At 39.6% G+C, this 23,735-nt stretch overlaps 1 protein-coding gene across 1 annotated transcript; it reads left to right on the forward strand.

Annotated features, from left to right (window-relative positions):
* Positions 1–15,679: 15,679 nt before the first annotated feature.
* On the forward strand, positions 15,680–19,931 carry LOC117478223 (DEP domain-containing mTOR-interacting protein-like). Its single transcript, XM_034125175.1, has 4 exons — positions 15,680–15,875; positions 17,171–17,241; positions 17,487–17,591; positions 19,045–19,931. The coding sequence occupies exons 1-4, from the start codon at positions 15,698–15,700 to the stop codon at positions 19,171–19,173; spliced, it is 483 nt and encodes a 160-aa protein (XP_033981066.1). The 5' UTR covers positions 15,680–15,697; the 3' UTR covers positions 19,174–19,931.
* Positions 19,932–23,735: the final 3,804 nt, after the last annotated feature.

Consider the following 23,735-nt stretch of genomic DNA (forward strand, 5'->3'; position numbering starts at 1 on the left):
TTTTCTTATAATTACAGGAAGCGGGAATGAGCAGCAGGAATCTGTTAAAGTCCTAGCAATTTCTTTTAAGAATGGAAAGGAAATTAAAAGAAAAATCTACTGTGTACAAAGCACAAACCATCTCCTGGAAGTAACAGGTGAATTTGGATTTGTCCTTGATAGGATTTTAAAATACAACACAGACTTCCAAGAGTTTATAGATGTTGATAGAAGTGAGAACATAAGTAACTTTGACAGATTCCAAGTGCACTTTTCTGAAGCACCGGATCTTCAGCCTGTCCTAAGAGAAGTCTGTCAAACTCAGGTATACATTTTCCATGCTTGTTAAATTGTGTTTCAAAAAATCACACAGGCCAGAACTTTACTTTGTGCTGTGCTTGCTCTTATTGTTTTGTTCAGCCTACACAAGAACCAGTTCTTCTGAATGGCCTAACTGATCTACTTAAGAAGAAAATTCCAAAAGTATTTGATGAACTGCAAACTAATGGCATTCTTACCGAGAAGACCAGGCTCAAACTTGTCAAAGTTTGCATCTCTGACTTGGTGGAGAGGCATGGGTTGTAAGTATAATGGTCTAATCTAATCTTCCGTTCCTCTCAAAAATTCTTGAGAAAGCAGTCGCAAAACAGTTGTGTGATTACTTAAAAAACAATGATTTATTTGAAGATTTTCAGTCTGGCTTTAGAACACATCATAGCACAGAGACAGCTCTGGTTAAAGTCACAAATGACCTTCTAATAGCTTCAGACAAAGGACTTGTCTCTATTCTTGTTTTGCTCGATCTCAGTGCTGCATTTGATACTATCGACCATGACATCCTATTGCAAAGACTTAGTTGGCATACAGGGAACTGCTTTAGGCTGGTTTAGGTCCTATCTATCTGAACGCTCTCAGTTTGTGTGTGTCAACGATGAATCTTCCATGCAGACCAAAGTTAGCCATGGAGTGCCACAGGGCTCAGTGCTTGAACCTATTGTTCACATTATATATGCTTCCGTTAGGCAATATTATAAGGAATCACTCTGTAAATGTTCATTGTTATGCGGATGATACTCAACTATATTTATCAATCAAGCCTGATGAAATTAATCATCTAAATAAAATTCAAGACTGCCTCAAGGACTTAAAAATGTGGATGACCTTAAACCTTTTGATGTTAAACACGGCCAAAACTGAAGTTATTGTACTCGGCCCAAAGAATCTACGAAACAAATTATCTAAAGATATACTAACTATGGATGGCATTCATTTGGCCTCCAGTGAGACTGTAAGGAATCTTGGTGTTATATTTGATCAGGATTTATCTTTTAACGCCCACATAAAATCAATTTCAAGGACCGCCTACTTCCATCTACGTAACATTGCAAAAATCAGGCATATCTTGCCTCAAAACGATGCAGAGAAACTAGTCCATGCATTTGTTACTTCAAGGCTGGATTATTGTAACTCTTTATTATCAGGGTGTACCAAGAAGTCAGTTAAGTCGCTTCAGCGGATTCAAAATGCTGCAGCACGTGTACTAACTAGAGTTAGGAAAAGGGACCACATTACTCCTGTTCTGGCTGCCTTACACTGGCTCCCTATAGAACACAGGATAGAATTAAAAATTCTTCTTCTCGCCTACAAAGCCTTTAATGGGCAGGCGCCATCTTACCTTAAATAACTCATTATACCCTACTGTCCTACTAGGGCATTGCGTTCCAAGAATGCAGGGTTGTTGGTTGTTCCTAGAGTCTCTAAAAGTACAATGGGAGCCAGAGCCTTTTCTTATTAAGCTCCACATTTGTGGAATCAGCTTCCAGTTTGTGTTCGGGCGGCAGACACCCTATCCGTTTTTAAGAGTGCGCTTAAGACCTTCCTTTTTGATAAAGCTTATAGTTAGGGCTGATTAGATTCAGCCCCTAGTTTTGCTGCTATAGGCTTAGTTTGTCGGGGGACACCTTACTTCTTCCTTCTCTCTGTCTGTACCTGTGTACTCTCATGTTCCCAATAACCCAGCTTCCCCAAATTTCTTTTTTGGTGTCTATACGCCGGGATCCTGAGTCATGGCTGATCGTGTTGCTGTGGTCCTGAGTCCTGGATCGCGAGCCCTGGATCTTGAGTCGTGGCTGTGCCTGCTGCTGTGGTCCTGGATCATAAGTCCTGGATGGATATCCTCGTGGATTCATCTTCTTATTATAGACACATGCATTTCCAAACATTTGGACTATCTATGTTGCAAATGTATTATCTTTTCAATTTACACACGGCATCTATTGCACATCTGTCCGTCCTGGGAGAGGGATCCCTCCTCTGTTGCTCTCCCTGAGGTTTCTCCCATTTTCCCCTTTAAACTGTGGGTTTTTCTCTGGAAGTGTTTCCTTGTACGATGTGAGGGTCTAAGGACAGAGGGTGTCGTATTGTCATACTGATATTCTGTACAAACTGTGAAGTCCACTGAGACAAATGTAACATTTGTGATATTGGGCTATATAAATAAACATTGATTGATTGATTGATTGATTGATTGATTGATTGATTGATTGATTGATTGATTGATTGATTGATTGATATGAATGTGAAATGTGTTTATATATAATCTTTGCATTTAAGTGATATATTGGTTATAAAAATATGGCACATTTGTTTTTTTATTTGCTTGATACAAAGGACATTCTTTATAACCAATTGCTTTATCATCACGCATTTGTAATATTTGTATGCTAGAACTTTTTGTATTCTTTTTGAAAATGAAAAAATAAATAGCTCACTTGTCATTCATTTCTATCCTTAGTTATCCATCCAACACTGAAAAGGTGGTCCTTGAGAAGAATCTCATCACTATATTCCCTCAGCTGAAAGTCCAAGTCGGTGGCTATGGAGACGGCTTTGTAAGAATAACGTTTTTTTCTAAAATATAGAAAAATATAGAAAATTCTGATTTAATGGTTTTTAATGTGAAAACAGCAGTTTTGTCTCAATGACTTTCTACAGGCTGGGCCAACATCTACTTTGTCTAATAAGAATGATGAGTGTTCATTCAAATAACTTGATGAGTACCCTGCTGAAAAAACCAGCATGGACCAGCATGGACTTCATGCTGGTCAATGCTGGTCTTTGCTGGTTTATGCTGTTTCATGCTGGTCTATGCTGGTGAAGCTGGTTGTTATGCTGGTCTGCCGGCGCAAAAGGCTGCTATTTTCTCAGCCTTTTCCCTTTCTCTCCTTCTCCTCTCTATCTCTCTCTCATGTCCTTCCCTTCTATTCCTTGCTTCGGCTAACCACATCATAGCCCCTAATAAATCCTCTTCTTCCTCCCTTTTTCCATTCCCGTTACATTTGTTCTCGATGCAATCAATTGTTGGCATTCCTCTACCACTAACCTCCCTTGGAAGTCGTATTTATTTTGCCACTTCTTTAATCTTTTCACACTCGTTCTATGCTTCACCTGCATCCATTTAGCATCTCCTTATAAGATTACTATTTCTGTTTCTGTCTTCTTCTCACGGGTCTTGCTGCAGCATAAACCCATGATACGACTTCTATAGTTTTACCAAAACTAAGAAAAAGTTGCCCTATAGTCCACCCACGAACTATAAAACTCCCATAGTTTTCCCCAAAACTAAGTAAAAATGCCCTATAGTCTATATACCCACAAACTATAAAACTCCCAAAAGTTTGACCAAAACTAAGAAAAAATTGCCCTATAGTCCACCCACGAACTATAAAACTCCCAATAGTTTTACCAAAACTAAGAAAAAATGGCCCTATAGTCTACCCTCAAACTATAAAACTCCAATAGTTTTACCAAAACTAAGAAAAAATGGCCCTATAGTCTACCCACAAACTATAAAACTCCAATAGTTTTACCAAAACTAAGAAAAAATTGCCCTATACTATACCCACAAACTATTTATTTTTAAAAGTACTTTAGCTAAGTTTACCTGTCTTTCTAGGACTTTTTTGGTATCCTTCCGCGAACCAGGGGTTTGAAACCAAAAACGATTCCTGTATTGACGTTCTCTCCCGTGTCGGTAGTTCAAGGATCCGTCACTCCTCTCCTCTCCAGCGAAAACTGGCCCCCCTATTTACCAAATTGTTTCTTTGTAAATTAAACAAGGTAGGTGTCTTTTTTTAAGAGTCCTTGACTCCCTGTGCACAGTGTTAGGCTCGTTTGTCCGGAGAAGAAAGGAGGTCTTGGATCCGGCTCGAAGGACCAATTATGTTAGGAAAATATCACTCGACACCGGGTTGAGAATCAATAATCAGGTACTAATTTATTCTTGCAAGAAGGAGCAGAGTTAAGTCACATACAAAGGATATGGTTTAACTCACACACATGGGGTATGTTGCTCAACGGAGAAGGAAAAAACATTAGCTTATATAGTCCAAAATACGGAGATAACAACAAAGTCGTAAATCGAGGTGGCGCAAATATCATCAGCAGGTGTCGGAAAGGTGACGGGGACATCTGCGACGTCTTCTGGAAAGAGTCACGTACTTCTTCACGCCACTGTTGCTCTTTGCCCCATGAGGTATTTAGGAGACAACAAGTATGTGTCCTCTCATAAATATCAAACAACCTGAAATGCCCTGCCTCCTCCTATCATTAGAAGAGGCAGCTGCAAGGTCATACACAGTGCAGAGTCACACATAGTATCAGTGCATTAAAACAACCCATAAAAAGGAGACAACTTGTATTTTCTCCAACAACCAGCTGGTGAAGCTGGCATACCAGCATGGCGTTGCTGGTGAAGCTGGTATACCAGCATGGTGTTGCTGGTGAAGCTGGCATACCAGCATGATGTTGCTGGTGAAGCTGATATACCAGCATGATGTTGCATGGTGTTGCTGGTGAAGCTGGCATACCAGCATGGCGTTGCTGGTGAAGCTGGTATACCAGCATGATGTTGCTGGTGAAGCTGGTATAGGCTACCAGCAATGTTTAATTAATGAAGCTGGTCTAGCTACCAGCATTTTTTGCTGGTGAAGCTGGTACACAAGCAAGCAAGGACTCAATGATGGTTCAACAGAATGCTATTGCTGATGATGCTGGATTACAATTTTAGCTGAACACTGTTCACATATTAATAATGCAGCCAGTACAAGATATTTGTAGCTGTAATTTCTTTATTTTTAGGTATAAAATAAGTGATGTCCCTGCTGAAAAAAACAGCATAGACCAGCATGGAATTCATGCTGTCTATGCTGGTTTTTGCTGGTAGTTATGCTGGTCTATGCTGGTGAAGCTGGTATTTATGCTGGTCTACCAGCAGTCTTGCTGCTGAAGCTGTATCACCAGCAAGACCACGCTGGTGTACCAGCTTCACCAGAAGTTGGATTACCATTTTAGCTAAAGAGAGATAGACATAGAGAGACAGACAAACAGACAGACAGACAGACATACTGTGACAGACAGAGATGGTGGGACACGGAGGAACTGCGAGACAGCAGTCAGGGATGCAAACTCATCAGGTATGAAAAAGGTGACAAGGATCCGAGCACCCCGACCCCACGGAATATCGGCTTTAAAATGAGGAATAACAGAGGATTTTAGCAGTCAGAACAACTAAAGCAGTTAATAATAACAGAAACGCCAAAGAGTCACATCTAATAGAAATGTATAAAAGCATTTATTTTAATTGTGTAGCAGTCAGTTTATAATTTTGGCAGCACTGTTGAGCATTTTGAAAATGTATTTTCATGCCTCTGGGCAAGGCTTAGTCTTTCTATCTTCATAGCCAGTGGTGTAAAGTAACTAAGTTCATAAACTCAAGTACTATACTTGGGTACAATTTTGAGATACTTGTACTTTATTTAAGTATTTCAATGTTTTGCTACTTTGTTCTTCTTTTCCACTACAGTTCAGAGGTACATGGTGTACTTTTCCTCCACAACATGTATTTAATACCTTTAGTTGCGTTACAGATTTGGATGAATGATGTGAAATATAATCAAGTGTTAAATCAGACTTTAGTTCCACCTGGAGTAAATCCACAAGCAGTATACAAAGTCATTCAAACTAGCTGCACCTTTACCAGCTTTGAGAACACTTTCATGATCAATCATTATAAAACATATCATATATATTATTCTGAAATGGACCAATCTGCACAATGACTACTTTTACTGTCGCTACTTTAACTATATTTTGATGATAATACTTTTCTACTTTTACTTGAGGAACATTTTGAATGCAGGACTTTCACTGTAACAGAGTATTCCTACACTCTGGTACTTCTACTTTTACTCAAGTACAAGATCAGAGTACTTCTACTTTTACTCAAGTACAAGATCTGAGTACTTCTACTTTTACTCGAGTACAAGATACTTATACCACCTCTGTTTATAGCCTATGAAAAAAACTATTAGAAAACGAAGGCTAAAGCTAACGTTAGCAGATAGTGACAATGTATGCTAGTTAGCTAGCTCAACGATTCCTTAAATAATATTGCGACAGAAAAACTTTTCAGTGCACATCACGCTCTGCCGCTCCGACAGGGAGCTCTGATCTGAACACCTGAACGGCCCGTTCTAACAGCTGTTCACCAGCGGTCCAGTCTGTGCCACAGTGACTCCGGACCGCACAGTTAATATTAACGAACGCACCCGTAGGTAATGTAGCTGCTGAAGCTAGACCCTCATCGCGGAGCGGCAGAGCCTTATTATACATCCATGAGCAGAGCCGACAGGCAGGAAGACTCAAGCACACAGCTCGCGCTGCATTATAATATATAAAAAAATAACACCATGCGCATCATGATGGCACATAACAGCTCGCGGCCGCAGATTACTCCGGGTCCCAGACCCCCCCCATACCCCAAACATATTTTTATTGCAGATCTACATGAATCACACAAACGACCTATTTTGGATTCAAAACGGCGAATTTCGACGAAAGGTGACAAGTTTGCATCCCTGAGCAGTGGTTGAAACAAAGTGGTTTAAAACATGGTTTTTAACTGCCGCTAACGGTCGGGGAGTGAAGATCGTTCTTATTATGCATCCTTCATGGTGAAGATCAGTTGAGAGCGGTTGAGAGCGGTTGAGAGCCGTTTCGGTGACTCCGCCCAATGCTGCTCTTCTGAGAGCAACCGCTCTGACAGCTCTCTCTAGTCTCTACTGGGAAACAGCTAAAAGTCCTTCTGGAGGTAAGCAACGCTACACAACACCCAGTCTGAGAGTAAAAGCTTTCTCGAAGGTTCGTTTTGCTTTCTTACAACGACACGTTAATGTTAACGTAACCTTAAGTTTGCTAGGAGGCTATTGTTACGAGCTAGCTGTCTTAGCTAACAACAGTTAGCAGCTAACGTTTTCTGCAGTTTGTGTTGCCCCTGAAAAAGGTGATGTAGTTATTTAAGGGTAAATTAAATTAACGTTATTTTACAAGTTGAGAGAGTTAAGTTTTGTTTAAAATCGTCAATGTAATGCACGTTAGAGGTTTTGTGTTGGACATGAAGTTAGCTAACGTTAGCTAACTCTACCAGGTTAGCATGTTAAATTAAGCTGTACTTTATGTGGCAGCTAGCTTAAAGGTAGGGTAGGTAAGTTTGAGAAACCGGCTCGAGATCGCTAGAATTTGAAAATACACAACCAGAGAAAATCTGCCACTTCCTTATAGAGCCCCTCCTCCAACACACACGAACGCGCACATGACCAATGAGGGCACGAGATAAGTTTGTGCACAGATGGAAGGCTGACAGGCAGGTAGGCCATCCAGTTATTTTAGCCGGGCCGGCTACAATGATTGGTCGTACTTTTTACAGTATTACTGCTTCCACAGATGACATTTTCTTATGGATTTTTTGTCAAAGCACTTAAGATATTCATTGCTATCGGGATGTTAAGAGCATTCCATGGAATGTAACAAAAAGTGTATCTCGAGCCGGTTTCTCAAACTTACCTACCCCACCTTTAATACAAAGAGGGGTTTTGTGCTTCATTGCAAACTTTTCTTACAAATGTGTGTTAATCTACCTGCAACTGTAGAGACACTTTGTTTCTACTCAACTATACAGACCATTGTTGAGGAGATGCAAAACATACTGTACATGAGTTGGGCCCGACATATACTTTGAGTAATGTTACTTTGCTGCTAAAAATGAAACATCATTATCAGATGAGGACAACACAAAAGTGTGTGAGTCTGTCAGGGGATTTGATCTGTTCTCTGCATGTCGTAAACACTGCTCTGGTATTACTTATCTTGTAAAATGTAAGTCTCTCGCTCTTGTCATCGTTCAGGCTTTGCATTTGAACTCCTATGACTGGTTGTGGACTTGAAGGGACGACTTCCTGGCCTTCCTGACATCCAGGAAAATGGTGAGATTCTAATCCATTTCAATGCCAAAAGCAAGTTATTGTTTTCAACTTTTTTTATAGGATTTCTTGGGGCATTTCTGTTTTATTGGACAGAGGCAGTAGATATCTACTGGAAACTGGAGAGGGAGGAGATGATATGCAGCAAAAGGCCCAGCCGGATGGTTGCTGCTCCGTGTGGAACGTGTTCTATCAGGTAAAGCACTTTGGTACCCAGTTATTTATGGTATTGAGTTTGAATTTAGCCTTTGGAATGTAATTTCCAACAGCGCATTGTAAAGACTGAAAGATGTAAAGCTTGACATGATTTGGTCTTTTACGAAACCTGAAAAACAGGCTCGGGGCTTAACAGGTTAAGAAGATGTTTGTCCTCCTGTCTTCTCTTATTTCCTTATCTTTCTTTCAGGTGTAACATCTACCAATGGTTGTACATGACATAGACCTCCTGCGCCTCTTTGCTGTCCTACTAGTCAACCCTCCTGATCAGAGCCTTTCCTAAATAGTGGTAAGTTGTTTTACAGTTCAGTGTACGTTAATTTAGCAAGTTAATGCTTTACCGCTGTTGAATATATCCTATATTGCTAGTGATTTTATTAAAACTACGATTTGTAAACTTAGCTCTCGCTAAGTGGTCCTACGACGCGGGTTATCAAGTGGATCGCTCAAGCCAGCCGTGTCCTATCTAGTTAGGTGCGCGTTCACATGAAAGGGGTGGTATTTGGAGCATTCGACCAATCTCAAACACGGACAAGCGTACTGACAGCGCAGCGTCATACTTTAATATTAGTCAAATATGAAGAAGTTAAACTTTAAACATCCATGACTTAAACACTTTATCCAGGATAAAAGCCACATAGTTGCACCTGCAAGGTGAATACAGCTGGTAAAAGAAAAAGCGTTTGAATGCGTACATTAACAGGTTTATGAAATCACTGCCCCGTCCAAGACACGAGTGGATCTGACTTTAATTACATCGAGTGTTTCGCCAACTTAATGTGTTGCTTAAAATAATACTTCTGCATACAGTATGTGACACTGTGAGTGTTGCACGGCCAGATACGGCTCAAGAAGCTGACTCAGATAAGGAAATATATGATACATTATGATGTGATATGATATGAATGATAATGGGACACATCGACGTCTGCACTCACAGTGCCGCGGACTGTACGTAATGTTACTCTGATCCGGTTACTTATGTTGTGGCAGATATTTAAGTAAGCTTTCTTAACGCTAATGTTATAATAGTCAGATTGATCTGAAGATGGGAGGGGATATTCTATTAATTTTCACGTTCACACAGTCAGTTGATTTTTGCCGGCCGTCTTTCCTGCAACGGCAGTTTTTCTGTATTTCCTCTATCCTGTAATATGACTTGATAGCTTTAAACTCCGCACACGGAGCTCTGATTGGTCAGCAGGCGGTGCTTTCACTGAGTTGATCTCTTAGCCTGCAACCTAACCTGCTCCGGAGCAGGTTAGCCGCTCAGAATAAGTTACCATTGACACGATGGGCTCTTAAGAACTCAGATGCTCGATTCCGTTGCTTTGTAATATGCTTTATTATAAAGAACACAAAGCTTTTCAATAATGTCTTCTAGGATCTACTAGGACATTCCATAGAATCACTAGGTTCGACTAGGTAATGCAACCAGGTCTCTGGTAACAGGCATGGATACAATGATGAGACAAGACGAACCAACACAAGACAAAGGGAGAGAAGGACTATATATACACATACACACACATTAGGTAATGGGGCACAGGTGGACACAATCAGGGGCGGGAACAACAATCAGTCTGACCGGTGACACACAATGACAGGAAGTGCAGACACCTGGAAAGATAGAGTAGAGTCATTATCAAAATAAGACAGAGACAAACACTAAAAACAGAACAACTAACAGGATACTAGTGCTAAAACCTTACAGTACCCCCCCTTTTACGGACGACTCCAGACGTCCCTGAAACCTGAGACCGTAGTCTGTCAAAATCCGTGATCAGAGATTTGTCGACAATGAAGCTGCCCGGGATCCAGCATCTTTCCTCTAGTCCATACCCTACCCAGTCGACCAGGAACTGTCTCCCTCTACCCCGCTTTCTTTCTGACAGTATCTTTTCCACTGTATAGACGATACCTCCGTCGATGACCCGAGGAGGTGGAGGTGGTGTGGAGGAGGGAACCAGTCTACTCTCTAAAACTGGTTTCAGCTTGCTGACATGAAACGTGGGGTGGACCTTGAGGGACTTTGGGAGACATAGGCGAACAGCAACAGGATTAATAACCTTTGAAATGGGAAATGGACCAACGAACCGGGGAGCCAGTTTCCTGGAGGCGACATGAAGAGGAAGATCCTTGGTGGACAACCACACTCGTTGTCCGACCTTGTATTTTGGAGATGGACGTCGTTTTCGGTCGGCCAAACTCTTCATGCGGGTCGCACTTCTCTGCAGCATCTGGCGAACTCCCTTCCATACCCGGCGACAGCGGCGAACCAGAGCATGTGCTGATGGTACGGTAACTTCCTGCTCGAGCTCCGGGAACAATGGAGGCTGGTATCCATGGACACATTGGAAAGGAGAGATTCCGGTGGCTGATGTGGGTAAGGTATTGTGAGCATACTCAACCCAAATCAGATGTTTGCTCCAGGTGGTAGGTTTCTGGGACACCAGGCATCTCAGACATGTCTCCATTTCCTGATTCATCCTCTCCGCTTGGCCGTTTGACTGGGGATGGTATCCGGATGTCAGGCTCACAGTGGCTTGGATCAGGCGACAAAACTCCCTCCAGAAACGTGAAACGAATTGTGGGCCTCGGTCTGAAACGACATCACTTGGGAAACCATGTATACGAAAAACATGGTACAACATGGCCTGTGACTTGTGAATCTTCAGGCAGAAAATATGAAAACACCTGTTCAAAGTTCCAGTTTCCCGTACATCGAACCATGCCTGTATGGGACTCTGTTCCACATGTCTTCAGTCAGTTCTGGACCCTATGACTCGGACACTAGTTCTACCAAGGCTTATTAGAGGTATGCAGTGGTAGGAGAGTGGAGTTATCTTTGTATTTAGGCTGCAAGTCGACAAAGGTGATCAAATGCTGATGCTAATAAAGATTCAAGTCATTTGATATTGATTGTCTGCCAATACCGAATCCTGATCCGATTCTTCTATTTCCCAGATAATACAGCTGCATCGTGTACACTACACTAGCTTTATTGGTTTTGGCCATTGTAATTTACCATAAGCAATTGTTGACTGTAACGTCTATGTATTTTTGTATTTTACTATACTTTTAACGATCAAGTTCCGGCAACCACAGCTGCCCGAATTTTAACGTAAATTTGAAGTTGTTTTTTTTGACAGTGTTCTTATATCTGTACATTTATTTTCAGTTTGCTTCAAGAAGTGGCTTCAACAGACAGCAATGCAGGCCAGATTGGGAAAGGCTGGACGCTACACAATGGAAAAATGATGGACATAAACAAGAAAAAACACTTGTAATTTCTTTATTGCCTTTTCTTATCATACATATTGTTACTGCAGTAACAATTGTTATTATTTTCAGAATAAAGCAGCTTTAAATTAGAACAGTGTATTCATTTTAAGTTACGCCATATAAATATTGATTTTATTCCTTACACATTACAATTAGCGCTGTTAGATAGCTAGCTAGCAACAGTCTTTTGCAGTCATTACAGACTGTTAATTAATCATACAAATTAAACGCTGGCTTCTTTACCACACCATTATAATGTTACGTTATTAAATAGTGATACAAAATCATAAACCTTCTATTTGTATAATGTTCTGTTCATCTGAGTTATTTAGCCAAGATGGCAATTGTTGAGTGTGAGAACTGTCCAATGTTCCACACTCAACCTTTTGACTGTTGTGAATACACCATCTGAGTACTCGTAGTGCTGACAGCCAAACATTTAGTTTATAAACCACAGTTATTGTATCTGATGACAATTGCCCTGAACAAAGTCTGCACATTTTGATACAATTGAATTGCTTCTGAGGAAAGTAAATAACCATGCTGCTGTGTTATCACGGGATCTTCAGAGCTCATGGGGTCACTGTGTCAAAGGTAAAGAGACTGCTGAGTTTATTTCTGATAGTGCATCCTATTGGTGGTATAGGTAGGACCAAAACTTAGACTTAGGTTTGTTTTCAATAAACCTCTGAAAGACCCCTGTTCCTTGGGCACCAATGAAAATGGGTATTCTTCTTTTCACAACACTATCTACACAATGGATAAATGATTAGATATAAAAGAAGAGTGCTTCAATGATAGGGGCTGATCGTTGACCTTTCAGAGCTTCGAGGAATTTATAAATTGATGGAGCAAAAACAATTCATAGGAACTTATTGATCCAGACAAAATAATTATGCAAGGTTAGGAAAAACACCTTGACATTGATAATAATTTATTAGAATGAGAACAAAACCTGAAAATCTCTTCAGCTTGTGTTAACCACACATATTTTTTCTGGAATCTCCAAACGATGAAACTAAGTGCTGACTCATTCCCGCACCACTTTATAAAAGGGTTCCACAAAGAAGTGCATTTACCGAAAACAAACTTGTGTTTTCATGTGTGGTCGTTATCACCTGTCCTTTATCTGCTGTGTAAGAAGCCATGATGGCTACTCCACACGTGATCAGGAACTGAAACAGCAGCAGGGATTGATCCTGGATCGGCTCTGAGCTAAAGACTCAGGAATGTTCCTGCTGTAGACAGAAGGGAATGCAGATTTATCAGAAGTGTGTTTACTCTGTCTGCAACGTCATGGAGTTGTTGTTGTTTTTGTTGTCATCCTCGGCCACGTTGTCCAAGTGACTCAGCTGATTCTGTGATTAGTTTGGAAGCAGGAGAAGCCGTTATACAAATCATTTTTCTACATGAAATCACTGTATATCTATTTCAATATATTTAGGACCATGTAAAAGTGAAAGTGCACAACATGGACCAATAGTCGCATTTATAGCCATTTTTTCTTATTAAATTCTTATACCTTTCTGTAAGAGCAAAATATATGAGGCGTTTAAAGATGAGATACTATTTAAATCTCTTTAGCTCTCTTCTATTTTTCAATGTAATTTTATAACGTGTTACCGCTGGACTATCTCTTAATGCTCTTAACGTTTTTTATTTTTGAAAAGCACTTTGAGTTGCCTTGTGTTGAAAGGTGCTATATAAATAAACTTGCCTTTCCTTGCCTTCATCTGAGCAGAATGATCTCCGTATTTCCTGTAATCCTCCTACAGTCTGCATGGCAACCAGGCTGAAGCTCAGGTATGTTTATCAGCTGTCCATATCACAGTACATGTTCTTCAGATCTGCTCAACTCTCCTTGTATAAGCATATTTTTTCCAGAGCTTCTCAATGCAAAATATGATTATGAGAATTCCACCCTCTTATAAGAACCACAAACGGCAGCCTGCAGCAACTGGTGGAGTAAAAGGTTAAATAGATATTATTGATATTATTCAGACTTCTCCAGAAAATTCATTTGTAGATCAGATCTTAAAAATAGAAAACAAACATCCTCAAACAAAGGATCATTGCTCATTACAGCTGAAGGGGGATCTTTCCACTGCCTTTCAGGCTTGGAGGGGAATAGACTGGAAGATATTAAAACATGTTATCTCTATATTTTTGAATGTTTGTTTGAATTTTTTTTTCTTTTAACAATAAAATATTGTGTTAATCCCAATTTATCGGAATATGAGTTAAACATTTATCAGTATTTTGTAGGCAAGGATGCAGGAGAAATTCACACACAGCGCAAATCTCATTAAACATTCAAAAATAAAATATATATTTAATCAAATGTGTCCATTCTGTTTTGCATGTTTTTTTGTGAATATTGCTTTAACAGAGAGGAACGATTTCACTTGAAGTGTGTCTCCTCCTCCCTCCTGCCTGGGGTCAGTTTGTTTGTTCAAGGGTTTAATATTTAGCTCACCGACACACAGACACACACACACACTTTTTTTTCTAACTAGATGACTACCTTTGCTTTCAGACCTTTTAACACACACGGACTGATTTAACAGACCAGCTGATTTAAAAAACTGTTAGCTATTATCAGGTATTTGAAGAGACTACCTTAATGTTAGAGAGAACTGCAACACACCATATCTGTCTGTCTTTTAATTTGTTTATTTGAACAGTTAGAGGTTGTACTCAAACTGATTCATCCTCAGCAGCCTTCTTCTCTGAGCGCTTGGATAATAGAGATGGGACCACGTACAGCAGGTAAGAACTGCTTGAGGTTGACTCTTTAACCTCAGATATCAACAAATAATGTATTATAGGTCAAGGGTCGAAGCTTGTGTCGTCAAATGTCATTAAATTAAATGTAAGTCAACATTTCACTTCTTTCAGTGTATAATGCAATTGCTCATTAAAATAACTGACATCTTTCATTTTGCTTTCATAATTTATCATGTCTGTTGGTTCCAACTCAAAAATATATAAATGACAAGTTCATGGTTAGAGACGTGCTAAGTTGATTCTTAGTTTAGGTAATACAATAAAATAGCCAAACGAAAGGATAGGATTTAGGTTTGCATTAATTATCATTTAACATACTAAACTATTTTAGGAAATGATTTTGGTCATGTAAACTCAGATACAGTAACCATGGTTACAAGAGGAAGTAGTGGATCCATTATTATCATGAACAGGAAGTGTCACTGTTTCATCTAACAGTAAAGAATAACTGTATCATGTTGTTGTCAATTTATCATCAGGGTGTGAGGCGGTCTTCCCTGAGTCACTGTGTCATTATATCAGAAAACAATATGTGTGTGTGTGTGTGTGTGTGTGTGTGTGTGTGTGTGTGTGTGTGTGTGTGTGTGTGTGTGTGTGTGTGTGTGTGTGTGTGTGTGTGTGTGTGTGTGTGTGTGTGTGTGTGTGTGTGTGTGTGTGTGCGTGTGTGAGTGTGATAGTTACACAGAACATATTGGCTATCCCTCGGGAGACACATCCCTTCTCAGTTGCTCTCTGTGATTATTTTTGTCCTTATCTAAATTGAGGTTTTAAAGACAGGCGGGGATCAAATACAAATGTAAGAGTAAATAAACAAATCAAAAAAAACACATACAATTAAATAAGGATGAGAAGACCCACAGCCTGAGTAGACTGATGCAGATCATAGCAGTTTGGGTGCATTTTAGCCACACATCTTTCCATCATCGAGCAAAAAGGGTCAATGTTCCCCCTCTGTTTATCTTTCATATCAATGCTTTAAGGAAGCGTTGGTGGTTATCAAAGCATGTTTGAACAGAAACACAATTGATGTAAAAAAATTGAGGAAGTTAAACTCAAAACTGGGGCAGGTTGGAATCTGATTATTAACTAATCACTGAGCTTTCACCACTATAATGAACCTTTCCTCTCCATCAGAATCAGCTTCTAAGGAGGTGAAGACGGCTTCAGGAGGAAGATATGGAGGTCAGGGAGTGGCCCGGCAGAGGAGCTGCAGTGACGGAAGCAACTACAGCAGGAGAGGCCTCCCCAACAACTCGTCCTCCTCCCCGGTGCTCTACAACCCCAAATCAGGTAAAACATTTAACAATGGATCGATTTAGCAGCTTGGGGGGCAGTCTATAGCGTTGTATCTGGACCCAATGGGTTTGTGCGTAGTTAACTCTACACTATGTGACTCTGTGACATTGTATGACATGACATAGCGTTGCTGTTACCTGATAAGGTTTATAAAAAGATCACGGTTGGTGTTTAAATTGGGTGGTGCAGTGATGATGTGTTTTTGTAGGACGACCAGGAAGTAAGCATCAAATGGGCTCCCTCAAAAAAAGCAAGGGGATTTTCCCATGGATTTTGCAATATTGAAGAAAATAAGATCTGGACCAAACACATTTATGATACTTACTTGTTTTGTTAAGCAGGATTATCTCCACATATTAACACCACTTGTGGTGGCGTTTTCATCCTTGTCTACAATTTAATAGCCACCTCTATCGGGGTTGTGGGTTCTGACGCGACTCTCTTTGTTTCCAAACAAATTAACGGAGAAAGTGGTTGAATCAGATGAGCTTTATTCGTTAGTCCAGACGGCCTGTAAACAACAGGACACATTTCTTCGCTTCATACTAAATAAAGGTTAACAGTCTCCAAAAGAACAAAAAGAACACGGTCAAAATACTTTTCCGCTTCCCCGTCTCATCACCCTCAGCTGTGTCCTATCAACCTACCATATATAGGCATATAGCCATGCACGTGATACTGACGCGCATATTATAAGAAATAAGTGAGCCTTAAATTAATACATTTTAAACCATAGTGTGACTCACAAAAATACCTGATAATTAAGAGTTTAATCTAATTCATATTATTATTAATCCTAACATTCAGACAATAATAACAAAAGGAAAATGGCTCTAACACCACTTGTATTATGTTTAAAGGGTAAATACTAGAAGTAGAAAGCTAAGGTTAGGCTATAAACAAACCACAACACGAGGACCACCGCTAAGCTAATGGTGGCTATTGTTTGGCGGGAACCGGAAGTACTAAAATGCTAACTCATTTCTAAAATGTAGTTACTATTCCTGTACAACTCTATAAGCTATGGACGTAACGTCTCATGACTCAGTGACGTAGCATACATGATGTCAGCCACATGACATAACCTGGTCAGTCAAATTAGGTCAGAAGTAGGTTTCACACAGGACACATCCCTTAGTTAAAAGTCCTGTGTTCGATAACCCATACACCATGAGTTTTGAAAAGGTTATAAAATCAAAAATAATGGGGAAAAAAATGTCTGCCTAGTTTTTGAAAAGTTGAAAAGATATATATCCATTTTCCCGTTTTTACTTTTGTTTCATGTGTAGTCCTGAAGAGACCAGTAAGCACAGAAGAGCTGCAGACACCAGGAGGACCCTACATCAAGAAAACGTTTACAGTATGTTCTCAATTGACCTTCTTTTAAAAGTTTAAGGGGGGAACATCTTTAAAATCAGAAGGGATGAAAGATTGTAACAAAAAGGAAAAGTAAAGTCCCCAGGATGCACATTAATGTTAACATCATATTTTAGTTGTACAAGCTCAAATCTTGGCATCTGTTATTTAGCAACAGCCTTTCTTTGGGGCTATCTTAGTCCTTGCCTTCTGATTATTTATGTCTGATTGACCTCTGTGTGTCTTCAGATCGTGGGCGATGCAGTGGGTTGGGGGTTTGTGGTGAGAGGAAACAGGCCGTGTCACATCCAGGCTGTGGAGCCCAGCGGCCCAGCTGCTGCTGCTGGGATGAAGGTAGGCTATTCCCGTGTTTTATACCAAGGCCCCAGGTTTTGTTAAAAGACATTAGCTGAATTTTCAACATAAAGTTAGGGGTTTCCTATTTATTACAGTAATTTGTTTGGAAGTGACATCTAGTGGCCAGTAAAGAAACTGCAGATTCTTTCTTTTACATTTATCAAAGTACGCTATGTTTTTTATGAGCATCTCATTTAATCCTTCAAATAGCATGCCTTTTTCAAAATATGGCCTTCTCGAATGACACTTAGTGGGGAGATTGTTAAGATGATGTTCCGCAAATATAACATTAACAACTTCCGCCTCTGTTTTTTAATGATGAACCGAGACAACCGCCACCTGGGTCATTCCAGAATTGTCTTGAGACAAGATACATATAAAGTTGTAGAAAAAGTGGTTTCAAAATATTATTTAAAATATCAAATAGCTCTCGAACACCCCCTAAAATTGCCCTTTTCTCTTGTCCCAGCTTCTTGGTGACCAACTTGCATGTCAAATATAACATTTAAAATAGGGTTTTTATTTACTTTTTTTTTTATTATTCTATTGATATATGTGTCTTGTAATGGTAAAATCAATTTGTTAAATCATAAACACATTTTAAATAACATTAATTTTGCACAGAAGGTGTGTCCCTCAACATGCGCACAACCCTGTTAGGAAACCTTTTTAGCTTGGCAGAGGAAGTGAAAAAACTGTTTGTCGCATGACACAGTGGAAAGGACATCAGCAAGCCATGTGCTACTACCATGGGTAGACCAAAACTAAGTCCTCTCTTTTATTTGTAATATATTTCCAATCTTGTCACTCTTGAAGGAGTGTGGCACTCATACAAACGCAACCCTGTTACTCACATTATGAGACTAAAACAAATTAATTTCAAATGTATCTTTCTTTAGTTAAATATCTAAGTGTGTCCATTCCTTGACAATAGCATTACATTGTGCAGCTAGCATTAATTCCTGAGGTAAAAGCTCAAATTAGCATTGATTTTCAACCCTGTTACTATAATTAGAGTAACAGGGTTAATTCTTCATTGGAAAATATACATTTGATGCCTTAGCTGGGCAAATCACTTTTTTTGATGGTTTATTATCTGTTTTTCCTAAATACATAACAAAAAATAATCAAATGAAAGGTTCATTTTTCAAAAATGTTGGTGTCTAAATTGTCCTCCAATTCTGGAATGACCCACCTGCTGTTATGGAGTAATCTCCTCTCATGGAAGTGCAGAGCATACATGCTAGTTTGCCATTGGTTGATGTCTTTGCAGTGTGCTCAAGTGCAAACAGAAAGGCTAATTTGTGCAACACAATGGACAGCATCCACTGTTGCTAGCTCTGATATTGGTTCAGGTTTGTCTGGGCCTTAACAGCGAATTTGTCATTGACTCCCTTATTAATTCCCTTCTCACTTCTATATCTGCTTCCCTTTTCTTCTTCCCCTGCAGGTTTGTCAGTTTGTGGTTGCGGTCAACGGACTCAATGTTCTCGATCTGGACTACCGGACTGTCAGCAACCTGATTCTAACGGGACCCAAAACTGTGGTGATGGAGGTGATGGAAGAGATGGACCACTGAGCAATGGAAGAAACACTGATCTGTTGACAGTACACTGGAAGATGAGCTGGCTTTTATGAAAAAAGTTACGAATACATGTGTCCTAACTGAGGTTTCTTCAAAGGACTGCAAGAACACAGTGATGAAACAGGAGATAACCTTGTCAGGTATTGTTGTGTATTAGTAGGATACAACAGGTATTACATGGGAAACATTATGTCTTTAGATAAGTGTTGAACTGATAGAGAGCATGTTGTTTACAGAATGATTGGCTGAAGATATAACTGAAAGAGCAACACAATGTTGAATCGCAGCTACATCATCTGAAAAGAATGCTTGGTACGTTTTGAAAGCGTTGTAAAGTCGCCAAAAATAATTAATCAGTTTTTAAAAGTCTCTCAGAAAAGAATCTGGCAAGATAAACTGTCAATACTGTCTTGTAATACTGTGCAGCAGATTGTTGATTTGTTTTCTCAACAACGTGTGGAGTTTGGGGTCACAAACATGTTGGGAGAGGTGCAATGAGTAATGGTGCACGGGTAAATCTGAGACAAGCAGCCTGCTGAATGTTGGAGCCAATGCTGATTGGAAATATCCAAACATTATAACTAATCAGTTTGAAGAAATTTGTTTCCACTTTCTTGCCCATTTAGACATACTGTACAAAAGCAACCATTGAAAGACATGTATAAATAAGAGGGGCATCATGTGACTGTTCTTGTGGGCTCGATGCAGAAGTCATGGCTAATAGACGCTGTCAGGAAGTAAAATAAAATATGTTGAAGTGAATGGGAACTCCCCCAATTTGAATTTGAAATATATTCTCTCGTCTGTGTTTACTAAAGGGAGATTGTGCAGGATTTGGCGACATCTAGCGAGTTGCAGTTGGAGATTGCAGCCAACTGAATGCCCATCAATTCACCCTTACCTTTACAAGACTACAGTAGCCATGAGCCAAAGAGGGAAACATGTTATCCGTGCTCTGAGGCCTTCCTTACCATAACAAACTTAAGAACCAACATAATCCATGCAACAGGCTGGCATTACCACAGTTTACATTACATGATATTACCTTAGATGTCATTTCGCTGACTCTTTTATCCAAAGACACTTACATACAATACCATAGAGCAATTTGGGCTAAAGTATCTTGTTCACAGACACCTCGACATAGTGACTACAATGGCTGGGGATTGAACCACTGACCGATACCACTCTGATTGGTACATGTAGATTCCCTCCCTATAAAGCACAGTTGCCTTTAATTAACAAAAAAACACGAAAGCCCCTCTCCAAAACCAAATATTAGTTTGTCACTTTTTGGCTACTGTAGAAACAGGATGTGCAGCATATTAAACTTGTGGAGGACAGATGTAGATATGAAGGACTCATTCTCAACTAACACACAACCATTCTTATATTCAGCTGGTTAAACACTAATACTTCTAATAGTTTACTAATAATGTAGTTATGAATATATAAGTTCCTCTCTGCTAATAAATCTCTGTACATATTACCCACATGCCCTTTACATTGACATCCATTTCTGCTTTCAAGGCTTGAAGGACTTGTGTTCTGACAGAGACAAAACATGTGCATGACCATGATAGGAGAAAAAAGTAATATATTTGTAGGAAAGTGCTTAATTTAAGGTGTGTTGAGACACACCTGCATGTTGTTGTCTTAGAAAGTGACCCTGGAAGTGATCATGCTATTGACATCTCTCCATCAGTTAGTGTTTCCTTCATCTGGGGGGTTTGGACTTTTAACCCCGTGTGCCACCTCACTGCCTCCTCCACACACAAACACATCACCTGCATGTATCACAGCAGCATTTATACACTCCCCCAGTCCCTCCCTAAACTGTGTTGACTTTTCCATCCACCTCCTGCGACGTCTGATTCCCAGAAAGGAAGTGAGGAGTGTGAAGAGTGTGTGAGGTGGATCAACAACTTGGTGAGGAAGCAGGCTTAAACTGAAGTGCTTTGTTTTAAAGATTCCTTCATTTATTCTGTTTTTTTAGACCTGTGTGTGTGTGTGTGTGTGTGTGTGTGTGTGTGTGTGTGTGTTTGTGTGTGTGTGTGTGTGTGTGTGTGTGTGTGTGTGTGTGTGTGTGTGTGTGTGTGTGTGTGTGTGTGTGTGTGTGTGTGTGTGTGTGGTGTGTGTGTGTGTGTGTGTGTGTGTTGGCAGCGTTTATCTCTCTGCAGGGTGTAGAGTCTCTTGCATCTTTAATAATGATTGTCATGGAGGCAATCAGTAGAATCATTGTTGGATATTGTTTTAAAATACCCAGTACTGAGGATTTTATAAAGAAACTAATTAACTACAAGCACACAATAGGTGCTTTCACCGGAGTTTCCTGGGAGAAAAGGGTTCCCATTTCTGATTGGCTGGGCGAATTGCAAACCACGCCCTGTAAAACTCCGAAAAGTTTGTGAAGCCGCCATTGTATTTGCTGGCATTATTAGCATTAGCCCAGCCCACCAACGGAGAGAGACTAACTTATGGCAACACAAAAGAAAACATGGGAGCGGTGGAGATGAGGAGGTGTCGGCGTTCTGGCGATTTACTCGGAAGGCTTCAGTAGAAGCTGCTGGGAGTCCCAGCAGCTTCTACTGAAGCCAGTCCCTAACTCCGGGGACTTCCGGCCGGGGACTCCGGGTGGCAGTATACACCGTGAAGTTGTTTGCGGCCTGCCAGTAAACCCAAAGCAGAAGAAGACGAAGTGACGTCAGCGGCTTCATTTGCCTAATCCTCCCTCAGGGACTTATTCCGGTGTGAAGTTCCGGGAACTAAAGAGTTCCGATGAACTAAGCACTGGGAACTAAGTACGGCAAAGTACTTGGTGTGAAAGCGCCAATTAATAATCTTGTAAGTATTAACCTTTTGTGACATGCTTTCTTTTGATATATTTAGGTTTATTTAGTTTTTTCACCTGTGAATTCATTTGATTTTGATTTGGAACTTTACACTGTAGTTCTCCAAAAATCCTAAATAAAGAGACTTTTTACAGCATTTATCGTCATTTCCGTCGGGTTTGATATGATTTAGCTGAAACATTTTGCTAAAATACAACTTACATGTACAGTTAATAAAATACCTCATAAATATTGTCTGGATTATCAAACAAAGAATTCTCAATCAGAATATCAATTAAAAAACAATCAAATAATGAGTAAATAATATAAAGGCCTTCTGCCATTGGAAATGGCTGCTTTGCCTTTAAGCAGGACTAAGTGTTTCAATACAGAATGCAGGTTGTTATCTATATCAGATTGTATTGTAGGGATTACGAGTCAGAAAGAGACAATAGGGGAAGGGAATAGGAAGTAGTGATACATGAAGTGTACAGAAAAGAGAACTAGCTAATAAAACTAATACAACTAATTTAAATCAATATTACTTATTTATTTACCAAAACAACATTTTGTTAAACTAATGAAAAAACAGCAAAGTATTCAAAGCAAATGTTAAAACATTCCCTAACAATCCCTGCCTATTCCATGAACCTTGAAACACCGGATTTCCACAAAGAACATCAATGCTCTTATAATTAGCCAGTAGATCTGTGGATGCAGATGATGTAGTAAAGAGAGCTACACTATTGCATTTTCTAAGAAATCAGAGGATTCTTACAGGGACAAAGAAACATTTGAAGAAAATAACAGCCCTTGAAACATTTCTCACACAGACAGGGTACCTGGGGAATATGGGGATGCTTCTGTTTATGCTTCAATATGGTTGGCTTAACCCTCCTGTTATCCTCAGATTTACTTTACACCCTTTATCCTCGGGCGTCAATTTGACCCCAGTAGTTTAAAACTCAAGACAATGATCATATTCCAAATTTTAACCAAAATGTATGTCTCTGGTGCTTTAGGTATCTTAGTCGACTACCTAAATAACCATTTAAATCAAACATTACCCCAACCTTCCCCCCCACAGACCCCTTTATACATCCAGAATTCCTATTATGTGACTATCAACAAATATATAAATCACCATAAAATCTCACTGACTGAAATAAAATGTTAAAGTAAGATCTTTTTGATGTTGTTAAAGGACCAATAACTAAAGCAGAGGGTAGTTTTGTTTTACAATGATACATTTGCAATAGTCACCTCAATATCATCCTACACAATCAACACAAATATGTGTAAAATATTGACATTTGTATATGTTTTATACTACTAAAACAGCAAATTGACCCCAAGGATAACAGGAGGGTTAATCATATGAACTTTGCATACTTAAAGAAAATATGCAAGATCAAAAATGGGAAAGTCTCTAAAATAACTTTCAGTGTTACTATACTTTAAGATGTTTTAGAAAACAGTGGTAACAGGACTAGAGACAGGCATGTAACTTTGCCAGGAATCCAAGCAAATAACTGGTAGTAGGAGCACAGAAGAAGACTATATACTATATACTATATACCATTTGATATAGAGCTGGTATAGCTACTAAAGTAGATGAATGTGGAGGCAAAAGAGCCATTTGCCTGTACATTACGCAACAATTAATATATATGCAGGACAGACAGTATAGAGCCACAAGTGCATTGGAGGACCCTTTCGAGTCAG

This window comes from Trematomus bernacchii, unplaced genomic scaffold (genome assembly GCF_902827165.1).
Source record: "Trematomus bernacchii unplaced genomic scaffold, fTreBer1.1, whole genome shotgun sequence".
Classification (NCBI taxonomy): Eukaryota; Metazoa; Chordata; class Actinopteri; order Perciformes; family Nototheniidae; genus Trematomus; species Trematomus bernacchii.